Raw genomic sequence first — 23342 nt, 5'->3', positions numbered from 1 at the left:
CAACCCATCATGTTCAAGCTTCTTACCCACCATCATGTTGAATCTTTCAAACCCATCATGTTGAAGCTCCTTAATGTGCTTTAACTGAAGCTTCTTTTAATTGAGTTAGAAACATGTTTGATTCTTATCTCTAAAGACTAATTCCCATGATAATAGTGAATTTCACCCAAGTCTTTCATATTAGATTCATTCAAAAGACTTTGCTTTACTTTTCAATGAGAACATTGAAGCTGCTAGTGATAATTAGATCATCCACATATATAAGAAGTGACACAACATGGCCATTTTTTGCGTAGAATAAAAGGATTTAGATGAAACTTACTTCTAATGAACCCATTCTTGAGGAGATACTTATTAATTCTTGAGTATCCAGCTCTTTGGTCTTGCTTTAAACCATACAAAGCTTTAGTCAAGTTGTTACATATATACAAAATGTTGCTTTAAACCATACAAAGTTTTAGTCAAGTTGTTAGATACAAAATTTTGCATTCCTTTTACCACATAACCCTACTTATTTAATGCAAATTTTTTCCTCAAGAAAACCATTAAGAAAAGCACTCTTTACCTCTATTTGAACAACATTCCAATTATGGATTGTTGCAATTGTTTGATTGTGTTCATTTTACAAAGTGGAGCAAATATTTCTTCATAGTCAATACCTTCTTTTTGAGCATATCCCTTTGCTACTAACCTTACCTTGTCAATGCTACCATCTAAATTTATACTTTAACTTATAAACTAATTTGGTTTCTATTGCCTTCTTTTTTTTTTTAAGAGAGTGAGACAAGCTTCCATGTATGATTATTTAATACTCACTATCCATGATATCTTTCCATATCTTAATTTTACAACTTACAAGCTTCTATATAAGATGTAGGATTCAAAAACTTGCAACACATTTTCCATTAATGTAAAATTCTCATATTTCTTTGTCTTTCTTTTCCACAAGACATGCTTTGAAGCTTGTTCAGTGGATATCTAATCTTCCTATCTTTAATAGTCTTTAAGCATCATTTTGGAGGCTTCTTCAGAACATTTAGAAGTTACTCCACCTCGTGATTATTTGCATTCTCTTTAGAACTATTTTTAGCCAAATTTTAAAGTTATATCACACCTTCATTGGGGGTTGACTCATTCATGTCACTTTTATGCTAAAAACATTCATTATTCACATCATCATCATTATTAAACCAAGATAAATAATTGTTGTATGTCAAAAATCAATACTCTTTTGCTAAAAGATAATGATAATATTTTAGTATGATCTTTTTATTTCATTCAAAACCAATATGCACTTCTTAGAATCTTTCTCCTTCTTTCATCCAATATATATATCACATCCAAAGACTCTCAACTGAGAAATACTTAGTTTGAAACTTGAGAAATCTTCTAGAGGAGTCATACCCTCTAATGCTTTTATTGCGGAGACCTATTTTGCAAGTATACTATTATTTGGACTACTTCGGCCATCATTAAGCTAACTTGCTTTTAGCATACTTCTTATAAGTTCAAGTAAAGTACACTTGTTTGTCTTTGCCAAATCATTTTTGTTGAAAAGAATATGTTGTTTTGTAAGCTGATGCTCTTTGCAAAAATCATTCAACACTCTTGATTCCTCTATTTTTGTTCTCGAGGCCTTAATCCTCTTTTCAATCTAATTTTTCAAGTTAACTTTAAGCACTTGAAAACATCCAAAAGCTTTATGCATACACCCAACACTTTTGTGAGTAATCATCAAGAAATGTAATAAAATATGATGAATATCTATGAGATTATGTTGAAGAGGGTCCCCCAATATCACTATGAATCATGCCAAGCACACCTCTTACTCTATATGGAAATGGTGCTCTTAATTACTTCCCATCATGCATGGCTAAGAAACATCAAAATTCATTGTTGTTATCTTTGGAAGACCGAGAACCACACCTTTCTCATGAAGCAATTGAAGGTTTCCATAACTCAAATGTCTAAGCCCCTCATGCCAAAATTGACTTTTGTCATTCCTTGAAGCTACCAAATGTTGGTCCACAAAAGTATCAAGATTATAATGATTTCTTTTTTTCCCTCCACACGTAATAACCTTAAGTTATTCTTCATTTTCTTGATGAGGCACCTATCTTTGTATCTTGATCTATAAGACAACCTATAAAAAGAAAGTATCTCGCTAATTTTGGAATTAGAAAAGTATCTTTGATATGTTCTTTCTCATTGAAAGGAAGTTGAATTTGGATATCACCATACCCCTCAATGCCTTCAGCAATATTATCTCGAAGAATAACATTATTCTTATAATCCCCTTCCACACAAAACCTAAAAATCAAATGAAGAGTTCTCACCTTGGTTTTGCATTGAGTGACCAGAAACATCTCTTTCATGGCCTCGACCTCATCTTTCTCATTCCTCGACCTCCTCTTCTACTTTCTTCTTACTCACACTTGAGCCCTTGGGATTCACGTCTTTAGAGATCAACTCTTCTGCCCTTGAGCTCTTTGACTCTACATTGCATTCTTCTTACTCACGCTTGAGCCCTTGGGATTCATGTCTTTAGAGCTCAACTCTTATGCTCTTGATGCAATTAGTGGCCTCCACAAGCATTAAAGGATTAAGAATACAAGAACCCACTCTAAGCCAACTCAAGAGGCTAAGTCCTCATCATCACCAGTGAACTTGAGAAATAGCAACAAAGGTAGGCTTAACTTTATTAGCTAGTAGGATTTCGATACCTCATACATGGGACATTATAAGCTTGAACAAAAGCTACATGAGCTATTACATTAGATTTAGAAGTCATTTGCCCAAGTTATGTTGTTACCACCTTTGACATAAGATAACAAAGAGTCCTTTACTACATCAGATTTGGAAGTCATTTGCCCAATATATTTATGTTACAACCTTTAGGGAAAGATAACAAAAAATCACACTTCTCGAACAATGTTTTTAATTAAGCTTAAGCATGATTTCAAATGAATGTAGCAGGGTTGGTGGCCCGGCACACTAAAGTGGTGGTTCTCCTCTAGACAGTATATCCAGAGTCCTCAATACTCACGGCACAATGCACACATGAATAGACAAAGATTAGAATGCGAGCATCGCACAATGACAAGAATATTGTAAACAAAACTTGCATTACTCCAAGACGTTGTTACATGCCCTTCATTATAATGTGCACACACCCAACAGTGGTCACAGTGAGTAGGTCAACACAGACACAATGACAAGTGACTATAGCACTCAATGAACAAGAGTCAATAAACAGGACTAGATGGAAAGGATGTCCAAGGGTTGGATAAAGGATGTCCCTGTAGGACTAGATGGAAGGTCAAGGTAAAAAGGATGCCTTCCAAGATGAGCTAAGGGGCCATTTTAAATGGTCCTTGCAAAGAGGTGGAGTCGGTGGCATCTCCTATCTCTGATAGATGCCGATTAGAGTGACCGTGCAGAGCCTTCAATGTCGGTGCATGCCCCTCTCATGTATCCTTTGGTGGTGCACTTCCATTTCTGGATGGTCCAACAAATGCTCCATGATGGTCCAGTGGAATGCTCCAGTGTTGGGGTGATCCAGTGTGGCACACTTGGATGGTTCGGCCGAAATAGTCCAGTGTGGACACGCTTAGTGGTGGCTATAGGTTTAGTGTCAGGGTGATCCAGTGTGGCACCTTAAGATGGTCCAGATGAAACACTCCAGCGTGGGCACCCTTAGTGGCGACAAGTTGCCCACCACTAGAGTGCTATTGTCCTTGGTAAGATAGAAAAAGAAGGTGGCCTCAAAGGAGGCTAGTGGCAAAAAAGGATGAAAAAAAGTACAATTTGCTTTTTTTAAGAGACACTAAAAATTGAAGGGGAAGCGTGGGAGGAGAGGGAAGTAGTGATGCAATGACAAGTGGATGCCAAAGGGTGTGTGGACAGGGAGAGGAAGGTGTGGCGAGTATGGCAGCCAAGTGATTAGGGTGCATAGGGGAGGTGAAAGGCGATGATGCAAAAGGAGATCTGGCATGATAGGGTGAGTAGTGCAGTAAAGGGTAATGGCATGAATAGTGTAGAAGGGGTTCGACGAATGTGAGTAGGGTAGGAAGAGGGTGAGTAGTCCCGTAAAAAGGTGATGGCATGAGTAATGCAGAAGTTGTCAAAAAGCAGTGTGAGTATCAATGGGATGGGTGTGTTGGTCAAAAAGCAAGGTGAGTATTAATGGGGGGAGTAGTGCAGAAGAACGTGGGTGAGGTAGTCAAAAAGGCCGATGGGGAGGGAGGCAAGTAGGAGATGGTAGGAAAGGGAGTGAGCAGGAGGAGGAGGAGGGGAGGGGGACGAGTAGGAAGGCCATGGGGACATTGAGTAGAAATCGGGGCAAGGGGGGAGGCAAAGTATGAAGGTTGTGGCCAAAGGAAGGCTAGTATGAAAAGTTATATTGGGGGGGGAAAAGGGAACAAGTTTTTTTTTTTTCCAAAAAGAAACGGAGAAAAGAAGGGAGCAAAGGATGAAAAAAAAACGGAAGAGGAGAGGCAATTAGGAAAGAAGCGGACAGAGGATGAAATTTTTTGTCAAAAAAAGATTGACCACCTTGGAGGAGAAACGAGTATGAAAAAGCATGGGGGGCAAGTATGATAAGGAGCAAGGGGAGGCGAGCCTCAGGACTAAGTGCCACGGGGTCTTAAAGACCCTTGTCAGGTGACATCAATGGATGGCATTGATTAAAATCGTGACGTATTTTTTCAACCGTCGGATAAAGTAAACTAGGCCAAGTAAACTAGGAAGTAAAACCAGGCTGAGTAAACTAGGGGTGAACAACATAGAAAATAATGGCTTGAAACCACATCATTTCGTTGCTTGAAGGTATAGTGTAGTGTGACCGAAGGTCTCCAGTTCAAATCCTCTTTTGCACATAACATCTTGCTCCAAAATTTTCTAAGTCCCAAACCCAAATTCACCCTCATTCCATGATGTAAACTAGGAAGTAAACTATGATTTGTTGAGTAAACTAGGAAGTAAACTATGCCCGCATAGTAAACTAGGAAGTAAACTATGATCGCTTAGTAAACTATGCCCGTTTAGTAAACTAAGAAGTAAACTATGATCGCTTAGTAACCTAGTTTACTCGGCCTAGTTTACTTTATCCAACGGTCGAAAAAAGGCATCGCGATTTTGATCAATGCCATCCATTGATGTCACGTGACAAGGGTCTTTAAGACCTCGTGGCACTTAGTCCTGAGGAGAAGGCGAGTACGATAAATTTTGTCACCTTGGAGGAGGGGGGAAGTATGAGAAGTGCCATGGGGAGCCGAGTAAACCTAGAGGGGCGGCGAGGAGACCAATGTCAAATGAAGGAGGCAAGTATGAGAAGTGCCATGGGGAAGGCGAGTATGTAAAAAAGGGGCCAAGAGGGGGGCGAGTAAGAGCCCATGTGAAAAGGTAGGGAAAAGGTGGAATTGGCCCCGTCTGTGAAGGCGTGGAGACTGCAAGGTGTGAACGGGCAAGGATGAAGGCCGACGAAGGGAGTAAAGGTTAGGCCTGCCCTATGGTGTGACGTGAGGTGTGTGTGTGGACGGCGGGATAGCAGATGTGAAGGGGCGAGTGGGTTGTGGCGGCAGTTGGACTGTGGGGTGATAGAGAGTGAGGAGTGAGGAGTGAGAAGCGTATGTGACAAGCTTTCTGTTTTGATTATATGTATTGCTTAGCTTGATGGGATGAACGTATGTACTTACATTAAATTGGGTACTTCATCATACTTGTTGACACGAGGAATGACTAGTCACACGAGTGTGCACAAATAAAAATGTTAAAAGGACAAGGGTAAAAGCTTGAATATGATAAAAAAAATTGATTGAATTGAAGCTCTCTGGCCCTCTATGCACTTGATTGCAGCCATCATAGAGGGAGAGATAAGGAACCTTTACTCAATGCCAATCATTCTAAAATGCTCCTCTGCCCCTCATGGAATGGAAAAAGGTGCAACATTACAATCTCTTGTAAGGGGTGTAGCATAGCTCGCATCCCGTATGCAGTAGCACGTAGAAAGAGAGGCACACATTTGTTACTGCTCTGGTACAGAAGAAAGTATTTCTTTCATTGGCTTCCTCCTCCAGCTTCATGGAACTACCTGTCACCACAAACACAGTCCCTTCATCTTTTAATTCCTAGTGCATGCACTAGGCCAACTTTGGAGATTTGAAACATCAAATCACATTTTTACATCCATCTAATAGTAATGTAAAAGTTAGGTGTTTTTGGGTAAACATGGTCTGCCAGAACACTTACCAGCTCCATCCTCAAATAGTTTCAAGTGTTTTGCAAGCATTGTGCCCTTTATCTTGTTAAAACCCCAATGTCTTCAGCAGGATTCGAATCTGTGAGAAGTCCAAAAAATTTTGGGTCTTTCAAAACAACGCTCTTGTTATCAGCATCCATGCATTCATGGGACGTAATTACAAACGGAAACAGATGCTAGACATAATTTTTGTGAAGAGTTGTAGTACTTACACTCTGGCAAGATTGACACTGAGTAAATGTGCTAGCATCACCTTTTAAGTCTCTCTCTTAGCTCTCTTAGGATGTTACTATTTTCATTCTTTCTTTCAGATTTGTTATGATGAGACATCATCATCATCAGTTGTACCTTGTTTTGGTCTCATGGGCCATTTCGGCCTTTAGGAGACGTTAATATATCTTTCTCTTTCTTTCTTTCTTTCTTTCTTTCTCTCTCTCTCTCTCTCCCCCCCAAAAGATGGAAAAGCTCTCAAGCAAAAGTCGTTGCTCAAGTGACACATGTTGTCAACATAGCCTAACCAACATTTGACAGCCCCCAATCTCATTGTTGTGTCTCCTAGTGGCATAGTAGATGAACACTAGGACTGAGTTCTTTCTTTTTCCCGTTCTTGCAGATTTGGCATAATACCTCTATTGTTTTTACTGGTCTCATAGGTCATTTTGGCCTTCCATAGACATTAATAGTTCTCTCTCTCTCTCTCTCTCTCTCTCTCTCTCTCTCTCTCTCATTTCTTCACAGCACGAGCATCGACATCAGCCAACCATGCCGACACCGCCACATTGACATCAGCTCACAGCAGTACAGAGAGGCCATATTTGCATCCCAGAGGAGTCCTAAGTGGGCAGGCCTACTCCATCCTATGTGCCAAGCGCCCCCAATCCAGAGCACTGATGATCTCCACCACGCAAAAACAGATCTATGAGATTCTCTGATGACATGGCAAGCTCTCACCATAACCACATCTGCCATCAGGAGGCTTATAGAGTCATGTTTCACTTTTCAGTTTTCACGTCCTTTTTTTAAGTTTTTCCATGGCACTGTTTACCCATGGTATCATGGTACTATTCATAGTCTCATAGGCCCTTCAGGTCTTTTGTAGACATTAATCTCTCTCTCTCTCTCTCTCTCTCTCTCCATGTTTATGTTAATAATCGTTAGCTTACACATGGAAGTTTGGATATACATTTATAATCTTCAGCTTACAGATGGAAGTTGGAACATATGTAACACTTTTGATCTCTTAGATCCATTCGGTCTCTAGCAGATGTTAATTAAATCTTTATTTCTTTCTTTCCCCCCCATATATATATATATATATAAACAGCCGAGTCATGGAGTATAAGGACCAAAAATGTATGGTACTTTTACTGCATGAGATGGGAAAACTTATCACAGGGCAAAGAAATCATGGCCAAAAAATACCTTTTTCGAAAATGTCAAACAGCACTGAGCTAGAACCTTATGATGAGGAGACAAAACCTAATGAGAGCACATCTTGAGAGGCCCCTGCCCCAGGGAGCCCTCATCACAGCCTCCACACAATAAACTGCATTAAGATGCCCAAGGACCTGTATCAGGGCATCTCAAGAAAACCATGGCCAAACACCTTTTTCCAAAATGCCACGTGCATAACAGCACTTGATGCCACATGGACATACTTTACCGACAAGTGGAAGGCCCTACAGGCATATTCATTGTGAGCCCTTGTCCAGGAGTCACCGGCGTTTGCGCCAAGGCTTAGTCATTGTTGTGCACGTCCTGCACGTCAGGCGCACGCTTGTAACCCTCATGTATGATGTAAACATGTTATGTTGTCCCAGGTGCTTATTAGACTGCTATGGTTGTCCTCTAAGAGTCATTTGGCAGCGTCTTGTGTGTGTGAACCCTTGCACAAGGTACTAACAACACTATATGCTTGAGGGGACATGCATAAAAGGCTTTGGGCCATTTAGGCCCACCCCAAATGGTGGCCATGGATGGGAAAGGTGCCCAAGGACTAGATCTTAGGGCACCCATTCACGCAGACCTTTTTAGGTGCTTTTTACCCCACGACCAGCTTCATGCTCAGGCTAGCCAACCCTACAGGCCTAGTCGGCCATCTCCAGCCCCTATAAAAGCAAGTCTAGTTTTAGTAATGATGGTGGCCAGCTGTACCCGATTGCCACATCACAACCACCATGCGATCACTGCCACGTGTCACCTGTGCTGTTCGACCCTGCCCATTGCTATCTGATGTCTGGCTCTGCCTTGCATACTCGTAGGTGTGTCACACATGCGGATTGCGATTGGCCAGATACGGGTTTCATCCCATTGCCTCAAAGTGGAGATAGGGAGAGCTAAGCCCTTCTTCAAAGCCGGGGAGCTCATACGGAGACCCAGAGAGGAGAGGATCTTCCGATTATGCCACACAAAGGTTGGACAAAGGAGCATTACATATGTCGTTGCGCCAATATACTATGAGATCCACAGGAGCCCACCTGACATAGTAGCTGAGGGACCTCTTGGCCATACTCATTAGCCCCATGCTTGATATGTTGAAGAGTGGTATACCATCTATTGGGGGTTGATGCTCCTCTCATGTTTCATGTTCCTTGTATTCCATGATAAAATTTCCATGGACAGTTTAGTATCACTCCAATGAGATAGTTTTGATTTGTTCTATTTTATTTTCTGTTCCATGATGAGATATGCCATGGAAATTATTGTACCATTTTGGTCTCATAGACTCATTCGGAGTCATTGCGTCTTTAGTACACACACTCTCTCTGTCTCTCTCGTATGCCCAGGTTACACAGTTGTTCCTCTCACATCACCTGCCCCATTCCACCACAATTTTGGATGCATTGCTATTAACCTCTCCCATACACAAGGACATGATCCTTTGGTCTTGCACACTCAGGGGTTACCAGAGAGAGAGAGAAAGAGAGATCCTTTTGAGAGCAAACACCCCTGACTCCAAAGTCCTTTTGAGAGCCAGCCACCCCTGACTCCAAAGCTGCAGATGAATGATATCCTTTGGCAACATGGAGAGCTCTCACAAGGGGGGAGACTTCACCACTGCCCTACGTGTGGTTCTGGAGGAGGATGGTATCTGTATGAGCTTTTGTACTACCTTCCCCATTATGCACACTAGCAGCTTGTTCTACTTTTTTGGTCTCATAGAACCCTTTGGGTCCTTTGTAATCTTTCTTTGTGTGTGTGTGTGTTGGAGGGGGGGGGAGATGTCTGTGCGTGCAAGACCCAGGTGCATGTGGGTGTGTGGGAGTGCATGTGCACCCGAGCCCACGTGTGGTTCTGGAGGAGGATGGTATCATTGTATGAGCTTTTGTACTACCTTCCCCATTATGCACACTAGCAACTTGTACTACTTTTTTGGTCTCATAGAACCCTTTGGGTCCTTTGTAGGTGTTAATATATCTTTTTTGTTGTGTGTGTGTGTGTGTGTGGTGGGGGGGGAGGAAGACATACCACATTATTATTTGGGCTCTTCCAGTAGATTCCCTGTAGGGCAATCGGTAGAACATCCGATGCCAACAAGGCATAAATCATTAAAGAATGTGCCCCTACCCACTTAAAGAGTGCAGTTGAAGATCTCCATTTGTAAAAATCCACCTACAATAAGGAAACGTTTTCAATATTTAGCATCTAGACTAGTAGCAGCAATTGCCCCCTTAATTGCAACAAGACATTTGAAATAATGAAAAGCCTGTACCAGCACATAGGTTGCACTAAATGCCAATGCGACAGCACCCCCTGTCACAAACATGTAGCTCAACGTGTAGAGTTGCTTGTTCAGTGGCATTCCTGGATAGAAAAATTTGTTGCATGAGATTCAACATCATTGTGTACAAAACTAATTTTTAGTGCTTCAGAGCTGGAAGAAAAAAACATCTTGGATTTTTAATCCTCTTCAGGGTATAATCCCTTATTGTTTCTGGCATGTGGTACGTGAGTGAAGAGTAGTCCTGGATCTAGACAATCTTGTCCCTCAATGCAGGCCTCAATTCCTCCAAAATCTAGACGATCTAGTCCCTCAATCCTCGATTTTAAATGCAGGCCTCAATTCCTCCAAAATCCTAAAATTTAGACTTGAATCTAGACGGTCTAGTCAACCCACCCCACTTCCTTGGTTATTGATTGCATTTAAAATCCTTAGTTGCGGAATCAAAGGGCATTTTTGTAAGGCCTTCTGATTTGTTAAATAAAAAATTTGAAGCAAAATGATACCCGCAGTTTCGAGCAGCAGGCCAACAAACAGCATCACAAACCCCGAAGTAGTCCACTGCCATAGCTGTCGCTTGTGGCCCTGAAACACATTTCCGATACAATTTACTTCTACACCTCTCAATACGCAATGAGCTGCATATACAGTTGTGTGAAGTTTGAAATGGGCACCTTCATATGCAGTAAAACGTGGCCATAATGAGCCCCAATAAAGCAAGTCACCACTGCCGGGATTGAGCTGCAAAGGAGTTAAACAAAAACCAGATGATAAACATTGTATACATGCTGATGGAAAGTGCAGGTTATTTCCCAAACTTAACAAAAACCAAAGACTCCACGAGACTTCACTCCCAAAGTTTCAAATCATCGTTATCATGCATACCATAGACTACGTGCTATGACATCCCCACCCACATCATCAGCGCCCAAGAGTAGGTGCAGCTTCATCTGACAAGGTATGCCACCGTAGTAAACAAATCTTTGTAGATAAACCATTGAACTGAGTTTCTCACTTCTACTATGGAGGTGAAAGGCAGACTTAGCCATGATGAAGGCTAGCACTAAAGAGACCACACATGCCCTCACATTCACACTAACACAGTAGCTGGATGGGAAATTGCACCACTTTGGATAGAAAGAACTAAATTTAAACTAGCTGGCCACAACTTGGACAAGGACTTGTCCATACTTGCATGGCATGGTCTACTTGCTATGACCTCACATCATCGCCACCCAAAAGCAGGTGTAGTTTCATGTGTAAAGATGTCATCGTAGTACACAAAGTTCAAAGGTAAACCATCAAACTGAGATTCTATAACATATTACTTCTCCAGAGGCAAAGGGCAGACTCAGCCATGATGAAGGCTAGCACTGAAGAGAACACACACACACACACACACAAGCACACACACAAAATAGCTGGTTGAGCCATTGCACCACTTTGGATGAAGACTTCAACTGGCCACAACGTGGACAAAGACTTCAAAAGAAATATGCATGTCCACTAATACCGTTCTTATTTCCCAAGTTAACAAAACCAAATTACGATCTTAACTCCATTAGAGTCTACTCACAAAGCTTCAAATCATCAACTACATCATGCATAACATAGACTAAGTGCTTTGACATCCCCACTCACGTCATCAGGCCCAAGAGTAGGTGCAAAATCTTCATAGATAAACCATCAAACTGAGTTTCTATCACAGACTTGCCCATGAGGAAGGCTAGCACTAAACACACCCATACACACACCATGGTGCATCAGTTTTGAGACATGTGTGTCCTTGTGATATATTTCTTTATGCAACTGAAAAAGCAATGCAAAAAAAGGTCAACCATTATCATGAAAGAAAATTCTACAGTTCTGTGATTTCCTTGTAAATGAGCAGTTTTAAGATTTTAGATTGCATTGAGAGAGTGAGAGAGATGTATGTATATGGGCATGGACATAATATATGTACATACGCATGTGGTGTGCATACGTGCGTACATGCATACATGTGTGCTTGCATGTGTAAGCAAGTATATACCTTAAGAACGATTTCAGACACACAGAAATAGGAAAGTAACACATGGCTCAGGATTGGGCCATGTGATGGAAAAAAAAAAAAGCATGAAGATTGACTAAAAAAAGAAATCAACAATGAAGTACGTGTAGCCCAACTTGTCTAGCAAGGTATGGTTACTCTTTGTTACACATGCTACACTACTCATAAAAAGCAAGCTCCCAGAACATCTCTTTGATAGTGCATCTTTATGTGTGTGGTTGTAAACATTTCTTTAGAAGCATTATCTTGATCTCCTTGATGACATGCTTCTGTGTTTAGAAGCATTATCTTGATCTCCTTGATGACATGCTTCTGTGTTTAGAAGCATTATCTTGATCTCCTTTATGCCATAATTTTGTGAGAAAACAATTAACTTTATGAACATCTGTTACCTTTTAAAAGCCAGGCAAGTAGGCACAAGATGGGTACCTGAGAAGACCTTCAGGATCAAATGCTGCCAGGCACCATGAAGGGGCATTAGTTGGGAGAGGGCCCGAGAAGGGGGAGGTAATGCTGCACTCCTGTGACAACAGTAAACATGACCAACTTATAAGTCAAATGGACAGCTTAGGACAGACAATGCCAACATCAAAACAGCTATGACCACCTAGCTTTTGAGTTCTCATCAAATCCAGACATAATCAAGCCCAAGAACTTATATGTAAAAAGTCTAGTTTTAAGAACAAAAATAGATAAAGTAATTAATCATTGAACATGGCAAATGCTTCTCATCACCAATGTACAAAGAGGAAGTGGTTAGATTGATTGGTAAAAACAAGAAATTTATTATCAATGCGACAAGAATCTACCTTTGTCCTCCTGTAAGGGGGATCCTTCTGATACAAATGTGAGATGCCCATAATGAAGCGGTCCACAAAACCCACTGCATTGCAACCAGGGCTCATGCTGCCTCTAACATTGCATTTTACCTGCAAGAGGTCTCTCGCACTGAATTTCACTAAAACATTTCATAGATAAACTAAAAAGAAATTCAAGATGAGAAATTATATCATGAGTAGGTAGCCAAATATGGTAACAAATTACAGAAAAGCTTTACATGCACACTTTACAGAAAAGCTTTACATGCACTCTCAACAGTATCCAAGCATAACATGCCCACCAAACTTCCTTGTGACCTGGTGGTGCGTTCCACAAACATCAGAAAATGGTGCATGCAAGTTGTTTTCATGCATACTTCTTGAAACAAAAACAAAGGACTTCACACGCAACAAGGTTGAGTGGCAAAGGACTTCAAAGTTTTGACTGGATATGGATATGTGGGCCCAATGCGAAGTACACAAAATAAGGCATGTGCCAAATAGCACAATTCAAGAGAAACTCGACTGCCCCCTCTCCGCACATTATATACCGGCTCTGATAGTCCCTGTCTAGTGCATATGTGACCACCTCTACTTGCTTGTCTGCTGTCCATGGATTGAATTCCCACAGTCCTCTTTATCCTTGTACAATAAATGATATTGTGATCTCATTTTCTTGCACTTTTGACATGTGTTCATGTTGAGCAAAGCATCATTAACTAATGAAGAAGAGAAATGGGGACTTCATCTCAATCTTCAATAGCACTTTTTTTTGTACAAGGATTTCTCACAATTCTTCATGCCTTGTCTTTGAAGTTTATTTCCAAGGGTGACTAGCCAAGTAATCTGGCATCAAAGAAGTGGAAGTGCAGACAAAAGTAGCTTACCAAAAGTAATGAAGGATCTTCCAATAATGAAGTATTGCTGCTCATAGGACTAGTATTGGCGGAGGGAGCTTTGAAATGCCAATCAGGTACATAAAGCCCATAAAGAAGTCCGGCATAAAAGACAGCAAGCACAAATGCAGCAATCCTGTAGATGACAAGGTACAAAAAGACCATAGGTCCAGTGTTAAGGAAGGTAAGCACAAAGAATTAAATTCATAAATGCACATAGCATACTAAAGACTTAAAAGCACGATGTCAAATTTATGAATTTGCACTCAAAAGATAGATGGAGGTTGTAACTAAATTTATGAGAAAATGTACCATAGGGAGGTCCCCTAGAAATTCATCGTCATGGAATCTTACAACAAATGCGAGTCTCTAGATCACCATTGCTTGTCTGTTAGTGCACTCTATTTAGAAGGTACCACTTACTTTATGCACACACTGTAGGGTCTATAGTGGCAGCATGCACATTCATATGAGATCAACCCATCCCGACCTTATGCTTCACACCAATTTTTAGTTCCTTCCTTTCTAATAAAGCTTTCTTTTCCCCCTTTCTCAAGGTAGTTTTTCTTACCCCTAAACAGAGATTCTTGGGTCTCTTTCTCCTCAAGGTGCAGCCAGACATCACTCATTGGCCAGACATTTGCTGAGATTACAGAGGATTTACAAGTAGGATTTCACCTTTGAGCAACAAACCAGATCCAAGACTTTCCAGGATGCCTTCCACATGCACTCAGTAGAGACTTGCGTTGGAGTAAGGATAGATGATGCAGTCCTAGAACCAAAACCTTGCACTGAGTAGAGAGTTGTGTTGGAGTAAGGATAGATGAAGCACCAAAACCATTGCCATTAGGAAGAGACAGGCGGCCATGGTCTGATAATGACATACTACTATCCCACGGCAAATTCTTGATTTGGAGAAACTTGATTGCTAAGGTTCATGACTACAAGATATATGGTTATATCCCTTATTCATGCACACACTCTAGGTCCCTAGTGGTGTTGCACATTGGTACCATGTTTTCACTGACAATTTTGATTCACGTAATTTATCTTACTCTGTAGTATGTTCATGTCAGGTTTGTATTTTTTTGAGTTACATGCCACTGTGCATGATGAACATATAATGATGGGCTACAATCATCCTCTGTTATATGTAAATAACAATATTGATAGACTACCATTGTCTCATAAGCCCTTGTGGTCTTCTGGATAACTTCTCTCTCCCCTCCCTTCCTCCCCCCCTCAACTATTTCGTGAATCACTTGATAGTTATAATATAGACACGAGGTTAAACAAAATTTCCAATTCAATGTGAGACTCACCATTGCCAACGGTATATTTTGACGATGCCAAAGAAGCTCTCATTGGCATCTGCAATGTAGCGATACGATAAGAATACCTCAAAAAATGCCACGATCACATAAGCGATAGCAATCCTCTGCAGCATCAGATATGGCATTAGATTTGCAACAAGGTCAACCAGAATAACAAATTTTAAGAGCATCAACTCCATGCATAGCATTGATAATGTGCCATGTCAGCTCCATCATGCATAGCATAAACACCCAAGACTAGGTAAATGGAACAAGTGGCCATCTTTGCTCAGATCCTTACAACCCAAGTTCAAGAAAGGCTTATTCCACATGACCCTAGACAGAGAAAGACAGGACTTGGAATTCACAAGCTCATGCACTTTTCAAAAGCTTCAAGGGATGAAGGAACCTGAAGGATTCCCATGATGCGCAAAAGTTGCAAGTCCACCCCATAGCTTAGATCTTTCACACCATGTAGATACCCTCCTAAAATCAAGCATAGTGTTTTATGAGAACTCGATTTGGACATTAGCCAACATAATAAACACCCTTGCGCTTGTGTTAGTACATCACGATATTTATTCTGCCAAGTAATACGAATCAATGAACCTATACAACTGGAGTAGAAAATTATTGTTCAAACCTTGGAGTATCAATCCCAAGCCAAAAATCTTGAGTGTACGTAGGATGATCTTGCAAGCAGCGCTTTTCCTATCATACACCGCCTAAAAAACCAACAAAAAAATGGGGGCTGTTTTAGTTTAAAAAACTCAAAACCCTGCACATCCTGCTTTTAGTTGCTTTGTTTGCATATCAAATGCATCTCTAACAAAAGTGCTCACTTAGGCTAGGAATGGGTATCACACAACCTCAATTGATAAATTGTGCTTTCAACCCCACTGGCAAGCTTGCAAAAATCTCCATGCTGAGTACCGCTAAGAAATTCGATGTGAATGAATATTGCCGAATCTGTACAACAGTTGTGGTCTGCACTATCCCATGCAGGACGAATTCATAATCCTAAACCAAGGGATTACAATGTTGCTGTGTCCTCATGCTTGGCATAAGAAGTGCAATCCTCAGCCTCACCCTCTAGGCCTCTATGCATCCCCAAATGCAACATGCCTCTAATGGTGTAGTGGATATGCAACAAGGGTAGATGGGTGCTGGTGGTGGTGTTTTTTTGGGGGGGTTTTTGACTCGAGTCTTCTAGGGAGCTTGCAGAGGAAGGACAAAGTAGATGCAGGTACTCCCGCATTACTGTCACCAACCACATCATCTGTTCAGACCTAGCTCAGCTTCACACTAATTGGGACATGGCCGTCCCCACCAAACAAAGCTTCAGTTTTATAGCGAGCACTTCTTGAGAGTCACTGAGGAGAGTTTCATTGAGAGAGGACTTCAGTTTTATAGAGAGCACTCAGCACGTCTTAAGAGTCACTGAGGACAGTTTCATTGAGAAACCCAGCTATCTCTATGGACATCCGTTCCATGCCATGAGAATTGCCATTGGTCAGTTGGGGGTGTCTCCTCATTGTCACCTTCTAGGCAGGCCTTTTCAACTAATATAAGGATCTCTTTTTCGAGAGAAAAAAAAGTATAATATATCCAAAGAGGCCAAACTGCTACCTACAGCATAGAAACTGAGTAGCAATTACTTAATTAGAAAAGCCACACGTTTTTTAAGAAATCGATGCCACATACCTTGTGAGTCAAAGCCAAGGAAACCCCGACTATGAAGAGAAATGCAGGCACCACAAAGTCTGCAAATGTGATCCCATCCCATGGTGAATGGTTCATTCCTGACCAGAGGCCCCCACCATAATCTACTATGATCATAGCCTACAAAACATAAAAAAGGAATGTCTTAGTGTCTCTCTCTCTCTCTCTCTCTCTCTCTCTCTCTCTCTCATACCCAACTCTCCATCGCATGAGGTTTTCTTCTCTGTTTTCCACATCCCCTCACTTGGCACAGCTACCCAGCCAAGGGGATTAGGACATAAATCATGGGCACTACTCCAGTCCATCCTCCACCTTCTGTTCCCAGCTGTTCCCAGCTGCCGCACTGTTCCCACCACCATGACTTGCTTAGCCTGCTTGATGTCGCCCTACTCCCAGAGGTCACGACCAGCTCGACATCACCCTGCTCCCAGAGGCCGCACTTCGACAAGCTGCTCCAACTCCAACCTAGCCGATCTGAGCTTCAGATGAACTCCTTGCTTGTACCCAGTCGTACAAAACCAGAGTTTCCTGTGTTTCTGCAAAACACACCCTCCCCATAAGGGACGAATTCTATGCAAGTATGATTAGGGGTAAGAAATTGTCTTTTGTGGTCATGCTCTCCTCGACAAGGAAGGCGCCCATCACCACACCAGAATGAATGGACTAACTATATTCATGAGGAGATTCTTGCACTACATGCGGAGAACTCGAATTTAAAGAGGGGGTTGCAAGAAATTGAGCACCGTCTCAACATAGTGGAATCTAACAAGAACACAGAAGAGGCACATGTGCAAGCCATTCTTGTCAAAGAAAAAGAGGTCAAGGGCACTATCAATGAAACGATGGAAGTCCTCAAGGCAGAAGTTAAGACCCAAGTCGAGGTTTACACGGAGTTGAAGGACGAGTCACGACCCAGCTCAAAGAACAGAAGCCTTAGTCCTCTCGCTCTGAATTGGGGACCTACCAAATGATCGGGATATCCCAAATGATGGGATTGCATCTCTTCAAGGAGTAATCCAAGCCACGCCGCAAAGAGCATGGGACGTGAAGGAGACCACAACCATTGAGGCAAGTACCAAGGGTCATGCTATCGTGACGTGACCTTCACCTCAAGGGAAGCAAGGCTAAAAATACTCGAGCAATCCAAGTTCGGTACCAAGCTCTGGATAACTGAAGAACTCACACCCACACAACTAAAACAGAAGGGAGTGGAATTGGCCAAGGTTCTTGAGGCTCTCGACGCAGGCAAACCGGCAGTGTTTCAAGAGGGAAAGACCCATCATCCAAGAATTCTGTACCCCAAACCAACACTCTTAGTCTCTAGCTGATGTAACTCTCAATTTTTGTCCTCCTTTTCTAATAAGGGACATACTAGATAAATAATATATTTTCTGTTGTTTCTTCTTGTTTGTTCATCTTCTCCACCTAATGGATTCTCAGTCCTTAACTGATGCGATGGGGTTGTAACGCATGTATGTGCTTGTATGGGTCCCATAGATCATATTTGGCCTCTAGGGGACGTTAAAATATATATATATATATATATATATATATCTCTCACGCACATGCACTTCTCAGCACCTTACCACATTCCTTTCGAAGTGACATTTGACCTTGTTATGCTTAGTTTTAACATGAAAAGTGTATTTATCATGCAATTAATAACAAACTCCTATCTCCAAGGCTCAGAGACCCAGCACCTAAATCATAGTGCCTTGCTTACTGCAAAACTTTCTCTGCCTTACCAGGTGCATCGCTTGAATATGAAAAAAATATTTGATCTGCCTTACCTGGATGCCAAGTACAAAGCATGAGCACCTACAGTGGATGTCTTCCGATATTTTCCTGCTACCTGGTGTAGTCCATATCATGTTTCCGGTTGGACTCAGCACCCATCCCAGCTTGCCCTTCATCAAACCTCGATCTGTTACAGGAGAGGGCTGAAATGCCTTGTACCCCTAGTTGACTTTTAGGTCCACCTTGTTGCCTCTGCTGCATGATAGCATGATGTTTAAACTCTCCCAATTCTGCTCTGTTCCGTGCTTCCATCCTTTCATTAGGGAGGAGGGGAGCATGTGTGTGTGTTTTTAAGCTCTCCGAATTCTGCTCTGTTCCATGCTTCCATTCTTTCATTTGGGAGGAGGGGAGTGTGTGTGTGTCTGCTGCATGCTATCATGATGTTTAAGCTCTCCCAATACTGCTCCGTTCCATACTTCCATCCTTTTGTTTGGGAGGATGTGTGTGTTTGGGCTTGGGGGGGGCTCATAAGGACCTCTCCAGTTAAAGCCAAGATTTAAAAAACTCAAACTAAAACAATACTCCCTTAAATTTACTGCTATATTGTATCACTCAAGTTTTAACACACCAAGAGTACTTGAAAGGAATCACAAACACAGCACAGCTTGTGGCCACATCCAATAAAATGGCTACCCAAAATGCCCTTGTGCTATCATGGCCCACAAATTTGAGTTGCCCCTACATAACACAAAGCATACATGTAAAGTGCTCCTTTCAAGGGTAACATAACGAGCACATTTTCAAGTGGTTTGATATTTTCATTAAAATTGCAAGTAGGTTGGTGTCATTATTGTTATTTAGCAAGTTGGAGTGTGGTTCCATAGCCACCTTAACTTCACAGTGAAAGCATCCGCCGTTGCTACCTAGCCTTTCAAGTCTCTTAGTGCACGTGTGCCAAAAAGGGCATTGTTGAGAAGTTAGAACCCTTTCATTAAGTTGGTTGCCACATCATCTCTCATAAGAACATGAAAATAGCATCAATGAGGTGATAGCTCAAGTGGTGAAGGTGTTTGCCTAGGACCAAGAGGTCCTAGGTTCAAAAGCCCCCTTGGTGCTTCCTCAACGACATCACCTACTACGGACGAATAATTAAGCACCTATGGGTGGTAGAAAATCAGTAACCACAGGGGGGATCTTGGGCCGAAGGCTAGTTGGGAAAAAAAAACATGAAAATAGCTAGGTCATTCAATGCAAAAAGGGGTTAATTAATACTCACATGGCCAAGTTAACTTGGCCATGGGAACCCCACCTAAGCTTTTTATGCACATGAAAAGAACACATCAGCCCACCCATTAGGAAAGACACTTCCCTTATGCCTTCAATGTAGACTAGTGCTCTTTATAGATCTTAGCATGTGAGTAGGTCCAAGTTACTACATATACTTGTTTAAGAACGGCCTATGCTAAGTTGAACATGAAAGGCTATTTTAAGGTTGAACATAGTAGAGCTTAAAGGAGAGAGAGAGGTGTGCACGTGAGTCAACTTGGCACTAAAAAGATTTATTTGAACTATATGGAACTTGAAGGTGGTTAGAGGGGGGGGGGGGGGGGGGACATGTATCAATTTGGCACAAAAAAGATTTATGTGAACGAGCTTGGAGGTGGTTACTCTCTCTCTCTCTCTCTCTCTCTCTCTCTCTCTCTCTCTCGGGGTGTGGGGGGAGGGGGGGGCACATGTATCAACTTGGCACAAAAAAGATTTATGTGAACCATATGGAGCTTGGAGGTGGTTAGTTACTCTCTCTCTCTCTCTCTCTCTCTCTCTCTCTCTGTGTGTGTGTGGGGGGGGGGGGGGGGGGGGGGGAGGGGGGGGTGGGGAGGCGATGATGGTTGAGATTTTCTTCAACACAAAAGGTCACTTTTCTAAGCTCTTGAAGTGTCATGTGTAGGCTTGGAAAAAAGTATTTCAAGGATATCTTTATGGGACTCTTGTTCTCATATTCACAATGATGATGAAGTCAATATGACCTTTCAATCCTTATATGTGATAAAATGAAAAGGTCAGTATCAATTGTACATTTCAAATACAATTTTTAATTATTAGAATGTGAGAGATCACTAGGATTTATAACTGGGCAAGATATCCCAACCATACCTCATATTAATATTAATATTAAAAGCCCACTTTTCTTTATCGTATCACTATACTAATAATCATGCACATCTAATAATCACAATACAATAATATTAATCAAAGCATTATCGTGTTATATAATAAATAGCGTATAAACTATCTATCGCAAAAGTGATTACAAAACATATAATAAGCTATCAAGTAGCAATATGATTTTAGCCTTTAGGTTGATGAAAGCAAAGGTGATAATGATCATATGACATTATTAAGATTGTTATTTGCCAAAAGCATTGAAGCTTTTTATGTGCACGTTGCTTCAATGGAGAAGGCTACTTTTCTTTGAGTTTCTTAACTTCAAAGCTATTTAAATTGTGGCCATGACACATGGTGGTACTGGCAAAAGTGCTCAAAGGATTCCAAGTCCCAATCTCATAAAAGGGGCATGGATGATATGAAAGGGTAAACAAACAAACATAGGTGTGCCATGGGTGGTCTCCAATTTCCGAGAATGAATTGCTAATGTTGGAGATCATGTAAAGGAGTTAGAACCATGAAGCTAAGAGACACCCCAACCACAAATTATAACGTGAAGCTAAGAGACACTCAAACACCCCAACCCACCATGAAGCTAAGAGACACTCAAACACCCCAACCCACCCCAACCACAAATTATAACAATAATGTTCAAAAATTATAATAGTAAAAAACCAACTTTTTTGCATTCTCACGTCACTAGTATCAAAGGAATGGTATGTATACTCATCATAATATATAGTCACATTACATTGACATTAATGCATAATAACAATCACAAATCCAATGCTCAAATATAAATAAATATCATAATATAAAGTCAACCTACATAAATCATTATTGTATAATAAGAAATAAAAACTCATGGTAGTTATAATAAACTTGTACTAAATTTCAAAGCATTGTTTACTATAATCTCTCTATTTCTCTCGATGTTCTAGTACTAAATCTTGATTACTTTCAAGCATTACCTTTATTTTAATTGGATGGAAAAAGAACAAAAAATATCAAGCACTAGTTTACATAGAGTTAGTTTTCAAGCATTGCCTTTATTTTGATTGGATGGAAAAATATATATTTCTCAAGCACTAGTTTACACGGAGCTAGTTACGTACAACCCATGACAGCAAAAATTACACTATTGCAACAATAATCATAATTAAAATCCATATAGTCGTATAATCATAAAATATTGTTAAACTATCTATCTATAGCGCGTTGCCACTTGCCACGTGGCAGAGAGGTACGGAAGTTACTCGCATGGTGACATTAAAAGAAAAGAAAAGACGAGAATTTAATTAATCTGGCGGTAATTAAAACGATGATTACTGCGTGATTAAGCCTAAAAGGTTGTTAAAGCGCTTAAGATTAAGATGAGATTAAGCTATGGATAAGCAGAGGCGATTAGATGCGCTTACCACAACTGTGATGCCTCTGAAGACGTCGAGAGAGGCCAGTCGCTCTTGCTTGCAAGGCTCCAGATTATTGATTTTGGATGTATTAGCACTGCACTTAAGATTGATTAAGGCAGCTGCATGCTGTGGCAAAAGAGGTTTAATGGCGTCGCTGTTTGTGCAGTAATTATCATCGTTTGATTCTTGTTGTGAAGAATCGCCAGCTTCCAGATCCATGCAATCTTTAATCCTGATCCTTCGTTCAAGCATCATTAACCCCTCCTCATTGTTGCATCTTGGCCCACTATTCTGCGTCGTATACATGGAAATTAATCCCAAATTACGCTGCTCAATGCACTAAATCTCGCTTAATCAGGTGACTAAATCGCAGGGCTTAATCAAGTGGCCTGTTGCTCGCTCTGCACTTAATCTCAGCGCTTAATCAAATAGCAATGTCGATGGAAAAATCACTGCTTTGGATTAAGCTAAAGAGAGAGAGATTAAGAAGCTCCGACTAGAATTACTTCCCAAATCCGCGGCCGCTTATCAAGAAGGCAAGAAAGCTAAGAGCAATCAAAAATAGATTATTAGATATTTAGCTTAAAAAAGCTTTTTGGCTATGGATGCAAAAAAGAAAAGCCAAAACAGGAGCTTTGCTTTGAAGGGAGGGGTAGCTTAAAAAGAGTGTCAAGTGCTTTGTCACTCTCAAATCTGCATGACTTTATATTGTTTTTTTTTAAGTTTATTACAATGGTGGAGGGATTTTCTATTTTGGATCTAGTAGCACTAAATTCATAGATACCCTCCAAATTTTATTTTTAAATGCAATAAGTGATTTTTTTAACTTTTTGACGTTTATTTAGATTGGTACTTGGTGTAACAAAAGTACCCTCCAAATTTTATTTTTAAATGCAATAAGTTTTTTTTTTTTACTTTTTGACGTTTATTTAGATTGGTACTTGGTGTAACAAAAGTAGGTGTAGCTCTTGTGATTGTCTTATCATATCTGGATATCTGGATGTACTTACATAAACTACATCAAAAAGCTCTATGCATAGTTGCTTTTTGACGGGCACGTCATGCCCACGCCCATTCTCGAGTATTTCGGTTGTAAAATACTTGCAAAATTTTCAAATGCTTGCTAAAATACAAAAACACTTGCTATATTTCACCAAACTCATCAATTTTGAAGGGCAAGGGTGCCCGTAAAAAATCAAGCCTGGCCCTATGCAAGTGATATCATACATTCTTTTTTTAATGACACTC

At 40.9% G+C, this 23342-nt stretch overlaps 1 protein-coding gene across 3 annotated transcripts; it reads right to left on the bottom strand.

The window, feature by feature from the left end:
- Positions 1-5797: 5797 nt before the first annotated feature.
- On the bottom strand, positions 5798-22769 carry LOC147625950 (uncharacterized). 3 transcript variants are annotated; one of them, XM_086817481.1, is made up of 14 exons: positions 22101-22769; positions 16762-16899; positions 15701-15782; positions 15467-15543; positions 15067-15182; positions 13736-13880; positions 12840-12959; positions 12460-12551; positions 10655-10721; positions 10487-10565; positions 9972-10063; positions 9728-9871; positions 6250-6338; positions 5798-6091 (listed from the first exon to the last, which is right to left on the bottom strand). In XM_086817481.1, the coding sequence occupies exons 1-13, from the start codon at positions 22398-22400 to the stop codon at positions 6306-6308; spliced, it is 1485 nt and encodes a 494-aa protein (XP_086673607.1). In that variant the 5' UTR covers positions 22401-22769; the 3' UTR covers positions 5798-6091; positions 6250-6305. The 3 variants fall into 3 exon arrangements, with proteins under 3 accessions (XP_086673607.1, XP_086673608.1, XP_086673609.1); XM_086817482.1 differs by lacking the exon at positions 22101-22769 and adding an exon at positions 18570-18810; XM_086817483.1 differs by lacking the exon at positions 22101-22769 and adding an exon at positions 17744-17969.
- Positions 22770-23342: the final 573 nt, after the last annotated feature.

This window comes from Cibotium barometz, chromosome 23, assembly GCF_041138505.1.
Source record: "Cibotium barometz isolate CiBa-2024 chromosome 23, ASM4113850v1, whole genome shotgun sequence".
NCBI classification, from domain to species: Eukaryota; Viridiplantae; Streptophyta; class Polypodiopsida; order Cyatheales; family Cibotiaceae; genus Cibotium; species Cibotium barometz.
This window is presented reverse-complemented; position numbering and strand designations above follow the sequence as displayed.